This window comes from Haplochromis burtoni, unplaced genomic scaffold (genome assembly GCF_018398535.1).
Source record: "Haplochromis burtoni strain Fernald_Lab_line unplaced genomic scaffold, NCSU_Asbu1 Contig_262, whole genome shotgun sequence".
Taxonomy (NCBI): Eukaryota; Metazoa; Chordata; class Actinopteri; order Cichliformes; family Cichlidae; genus Haplochromis; species Haplochromis burtoni.
In genome coordinates this window covers 565,984-571,983 of record NW_024582623.1, presented here as the reverse complement: position 1 = coordinate 571,983, position 6,000 = coordinate 565,984, and the positions used below count along the sequence as shown (strand labels likewise).

Below are 6,000 nucleotides of genomic sequence, written 5' to 3'. Positions count from 1 at the left end.
GGGGGGGGTGGGGGGGGTCACACACAAGCAAAATAATGCAGCATTTAATGTGCACCATCTTTCTAACACCTGCTCTCATTACGAAGCCGGTCGATGCAGTGTCCGTGAGTCCAGTGGATTCACACCGATTTCGCCAATTAGTGCATTGGTGGAGGGGAGGTGTAGGTGAGAGCGAGTGGAGAGGAGCTGCAGGAAGATTTTTAATCAGTGACACAACATGGGTTGACCAAAGGGGAGGGGAGGGAAGCAGCAGCAGTAATTAACAGTGTAAAAATCTGCGTGCTGCTGGAAGGAGACGATCACCGGGCTTATCAAACGCTCAACAAACAGTGCGCTGGACTGCATTTCCATCCCAAAGTTTTATTTTATCTCGACTCGCTGTGGATCTTAAACCACTGCTGGAACGCGCAGACGTCCGTGTTTCTATTGGCTGTGCGCAGCGTCGCTCAGAGGAATGACGATTTTGCTGCTATAACCAGCTGATGCTGAGGCTATGAACGCGGAGCCTCTGAAGAACTGTTGACGGTACATTGACACCCCGTCATCGGCGTTATGCCTGCGGATTCGGTCTACCGTCCGTCCAAAGACTGAGTGAGTAGGACATTTGATCGTGTCACGACGCACAGGCCCGGGTTTCCCCCCCTCCTCCATCTCCTGTCGCTCCACATGATGTTTCTTCGTCTTCCCACATCATCATTTTCATGGGCATGATGCTCCGTGCTTCACAGATTGAGCTTTCTCACTTCGTACAGGCGTCACATCGCATCTGCAGGTAAACCTTCGCGTGGTTTAAACGGTGAGGTTTTTTACTCGTTATCTCGTCGGATTTGATTTGATTTAATTTTTGGTATGTGTTGGGAATGATGTCTTACCACGGGTTCATGAGTGAAGGCTTTTTTTCCTTCTTGAATTGTGGATGTTGTTGTGCAACATTGTCGTGAACGTGGACCGTTATAATGTATGCACTGGTTGCTGTGTAGGCTGAGAATCGCGTGGACAGCGATGGAATGGTGGTGCGCTCTGCAACGCAGCGACGAAAGAGACGCAGTTTCGGTGCAGAGAGAGCAGCATTACTATCCTCCCCCCACCCCCTCTCTCACCTCACGCAAACACACATAGTCTCGTGCACGCGGACGCACGCACCTGCCTATTAAATTTACACTCCCAAACTCACTTATTGCCGAGGTTTCTTTGCATGCAGACTCCAACGAGCCTCAGTTGCAGTGTCGTGTTGCCGTCCATTCTATATTCATTCAGTATTTTCTGGACCTTCACGGTGATGTTTTCACCTTGTTTCCATTTCGTTTTGCAAGGAGAGGAAGCAGCTTATCAATAAACCGAATGCATGCTGTATCCATTTTATTTCCTCCCTAAAGTATGAGCTCTAATGTCTCATAGATCACTCTTGTCGCTGGCGTATACCTATTAAAATGTGCACTACGAATTAATTCACTACCCACTGTCCTTAAATGACAAGCCATGGGTGGCCTTAACGTCCACCTTATCTCTTCCCCTGGAAAGACTTAGCTGTGTGGAGCGTACACTGCATAGGAAAACGCCCACACAGGCACATGAGCCAAGTCAACATTAAAGTGTTTTTTTGCACTGCTGAATAAATCAAGTGTTATACAAATGAAGTTGGACTGATACCGTGAGAAGCTTTGATGGTTCCTGTCCAGCAGCATTCACATTACAAAAGAGGCATTTAATATTCGTGGTCAGTTTTTGGATGTGTGACAAGAGACAGTCTGCCTTTAGATGTAATTGTTCTGGGGCTTTTTTTTCTTTGCTTTGCTTAAACAAAATAATAACAATATTACTTGTACATGTATAATAACCTCACAGAAAGATTGAGGGGTAACTATAAGCAAAGAGGGAGAATGTTAAATCTTTACATCAACCATCTCGGCTTGACAGATTCAGAGTTCTGCAGAGACAGCGGTCACTTCACAAAGTGTAACTGTTGCTGATGTGAGAGTGGTTTTGGAAAGTAAAACAACTGTTTTTGACCTAATGATCCTTTAGCTTAAAACCCAAGAGGTCACCGGGATTGTTCTAAATCCTCCTGACGCAGACGTGAATTTACACATCCACTTTCCTTGATTGAATTTCACCCAATAATTCTACAGATGATCTGGGTGTTGTCACGCTGTGTGATCGAGTGCTTGGAGCTAAGTTCAAGTCTGACGCCACACCTGAGAGGGTATTGCTGAGGTGTAGGTTGTAATGATGACCCAATTCTTACCCTAATGCTATAGTTTGGACAAAGACAAAGCAGACCTATTTGAGGAACTAATGAGAGTAGATTTTGATGTTTGTCATTTAGAATGATTATTTTCTTTGTTCTGTGATTGCTAAAACTGGGAGAACAACTCATTAAAAACCATAATTACATATTATTTTTGCTTGTTTGAGTTGTGATGACTTAGACCTCAGAGGGTTAACTTGCTAATACCAAGAATTGTCATTTTTACTGTGTTCAACATCCAGTTTACCTTGTTAACACTTCCTTGTTAGCCCAAACACAAAAACTGTTAATAGTTTTGCAATATTTAGGTGTTATGTAAAATATCTTGATGCATGCATCCAGGTAAGGAAATCCCAGAAAGCTTGATCGTGTTCACCTGGATGTCGTGTTTACAGTGGGAGAAACGTTTAATCACTCATCCAAGTGACTTCTTCAGTCACTATCACTCACTTGGATGAGTGACGAAACATTTCTCCCACCAAGATGATGAACACAATCAGCTTTCTGGGATTACATAAAGAACTTGACAAATTTTTTTGGAGCCGACGACAGGAAACACGAATGACGACACAGAATGTGATGGTTAATCAAGTAGAGACCTTTCACTGAAAACCACAAACATCACTCAGCTGGTGTCTCCAGAGGGAAAGTCAGGCCGAAATCTGTGGGCTATATCATGCATCACTGTTTGTTACCAAAATTGTGCCAACCCATTTAGTAAGTGCGGAGATGTTTTATCGGATAAGTGAAAACTTTGACCTGCTGATGGTTGCCGAGTGCTGTAGGCAAATTAAAGAGGATTCATTCTTCTCGCACCATGGATATTAAAGCACTTCATCCAATGGCTGTCAATAACTTTATTAAATAGCAAAAATCCCTTTTTTTGTAGGGACGGTAGAGAAAAAGGTAGGGGATCACTCAGAAGAGTCCTCTTCTGAGGATCTTCTGAGCACCTATGTTGTTGACATGCTTCCTGCAGCATCCTCCATGTTGATGTATAGCTAATTAGAATAGATGGGATCTGTGTGGAAGTCATGCTTAAGCCATGAGTTATTTAAACATGTCCTCAAGGAAATATTGCCTTTCTGTATATCTACATGTCCTACTTATTCACTGTCTGTGTCAGGAAGACTAAGAGCATGCAACTCCCTGTGCAAGGAATGATGGGATATTTGGACCTTCAGAGAGACCCTTTGACAACATATTTAATTGCATCTTTGTTTTTGTCTCTGGTCTTCCAGGTTTGCCGGCATGTAGTGTTGGATGGAAGTAGAAGAAGGACATCAGCACATGGAATAAAGGGAGCGCAAAGGACATCTGAATACACTCGACTCAGATACCTAATAATTACAATAATAAGAGATATTTTTAAAAAGTCCAGAAAAGAGGCAGAGAGAGGGAAAGAGAGAAGCTATGGTGTAAAGGGAGTGAAGATGGGCTGTGGTCAGACGCTTGCAATGTTCCTCCTGGAGTCCACAGTTCACTCCACCGGCTGGTCAAAGCAGGAGTCTCCTCGCTAAAAACCCGAGCAGCTCATTTCACCCGCTGGAGGAGCCCTCACTCTCGGTGATGTAATGAATAAGTTTGAAGTCCTTGGCATTGTGGGCGAAGGTGGGTGGATTTTACACGGCAGATTTCACTGCATGCTTTAAAACTTGAAGACTTTATGTACTGTTGCTGGTAACACTGGGGTCATAACCAGTGTACATTTTAATGGGATTCAGGTGTCTTACACTGCACAGCTGAAACCTACACACATAGCTGTTGACAGAGAGTATATATCCTACTTTAGCATTTTTGAGCACAGGCAGATTTTAAAGGGGCGCATGAGCCTCAGAGTGTGGTGAAGTCTCCTATGGAGTAATGTCTGATTCGTTATAATAATAGCTTTGGTCATTAGGTCGCCATATTTATCTTAAAACAAAATTGTTTTGGGTTTTTTTGTTTGCATGTATGCCTGTTTGATAAGAATGCCTTTAAAGGTTTTACTATGAAGCCTCGCTCTTTCCCGTTTTGCAAATTGAAAACATCCCCTGCATATACCTGTTGTTTGGATCCTTTCCACAGCACTAATTTAATCAGTATGTTAACAGTCAAGCATGCTCACCCCTCTGCTGCTCAGTTGATCTTCTCTAACAGTCTCTGTTTTTATTCCTTAATCACATTCAGTTGCTTCTATTCTGTGTGATTATCATCATCATCAGTGCAGTCCAACCCTTCTTGGTCTTGGTGCAGCAAACAAAAATATGAGTATGAATATGTAGAATCTGCAGGCACGGGGACAAGATTTTTGTTTAGACCAAACATGTTTAAGAAGGTGTTGTTTGCATACAGGTAAACAGCCAGTCCAAAGAATTGCACATTTTTATTCAATTAGATTTTTTCTTTGAATTTGTCTGCATTGCTAAATGATAACTTTCATGTGGGATAGGAAGTCTGGCTACTCCGGAAGCCCCAAAATGTTATCAGATGATAGCCAATGGGTTCCCATGCCTAAAGCCTTTAGTTCAAAGGGTAGGATCAACCCCTTCCTGGCCAGAAAGAAGTGCTGAGTTTGATAAGCACTGCTTAGAAAATCTAGTTTCAATTAAAATTACTTATTGAATTAAAAGACACTCCAAACTCAAGAGCAAGAACTGATTTGTAGTGCTGATGAAACTAATATTGCTTCAATCTATAAAACGCTGAATTTGCCATGTACAGGTAGTTCTAACTTTCAATGTTACTCTAGCCTTACTTTGTTCTTGGTTAGTATGAGATGATTTAATATAATCACTTGTTTTACTGCTTAGGATAAAATTAGCAGTGCCTGTCTGACAAAGACATCCTGCTTATAGATGAGAAAAGCACTGTATATGGTTTTGGTTGGAAGTGTTTAGCTTGGAGGATGTAAAATGCCTTATTAAGAAATCGTAGAAACCACACATTTTTCAGCACCATATGAGTATTGCTGAAATGTTGAATATACATGTAAGTAATTCTTGCAAATCAACTTTGTGAAATTTTCAACAGCATAAATTAGTCTTGGTTTTTCTGAAAAGCTCATCCTTGATTCTGCTATTTTTATTCCTAATCGTACTTTTCTTTAAGGTTTATATAAATAAAATAAATAAAATTGCACTTTTAGCTGTGAGTGACTCTTAAGTGAGCCACACAAACGCCCTTTAATTAGCAATCCGTGTAGCTTCTGCTTCTTGTAGCCAGCAGCGTGATTTGCAGCTGATTTGACTGAGCTGGATCGACATGTATTCCTGCCTTACTCTAATGTGAGAAGACAGAGTAGCCAAGTGTTTATTCTGCTGTTGGTAATTCTCGCAAACTGTGATCTACACCAGCACTCGTTACTACATCTATCAAAAAGTTATGTACACAACGAACCGCAATAACAGTTTTCATACAGTTTTCTGTTTTTTTTTTCCTCATGTTAAAAGCTCTGTGTGTACACATTTTTCATACTTTACACAGAGTATGTTTTATATATACAGTGTAACCCTGGCGGCATATATTAAAGTTAACTGTTGTCTCTGCCAACTCGCTTTTTTATTGTATTGCCATTTTTCTTCAACGTTGACACAGATGGGTTTGCTGTATTTTAAATGTATGCTATCACTAAAAATTGTTTCATCTTTTTCTTCCAGTGAAATTGTGTCTTTTTTTCTCTAAATACATCATAATACCAATGTATTAGGGGTGCAATGGTACTCGTATTGATATTGAACGTTCGATACAGTGCTTTCGGTTCGGTACGCATA

At 41.3% G+C, this 6,000-nt stretch overlaps 1 protein-coding gene across 6 annotated transcripts in view; it reads left to right on the top strand.

Moving 5' to 3' along the window:
- The first annotated feature begins 91 nt into the window (after positions 1-91).
- cdkl5 (cyclin-dependent kinase-like 5) overlaps positions 92-6,000 on the top strand; it is a 42,431-nt gene continuing 36,522 nt past the window's right edge. For 3 of the 6 annotated variants that reach the window (XM_014340400.2, XM_014340399.2, XM_014340396.2), the window contains exons 1-2: positions 92-772; positions 3,490-3,859. In XM_014340400.2, coding sequence (XP_014195886.1) covers positions 3,823-3,859 — 37 coding nt within the window. In that variant the 5' untranslated portion in view covers positions 92-772; positions 3,490-3,822. Of the gene's footprint in view, positions 797-3,489; positions 3,860-6,000 lie in introns of all 6 variants that reach the window. The other 3 variants (XM_014340398.2, XM_014340397.2, XM_014340401.2) reach the window with 3 other exon arrangements.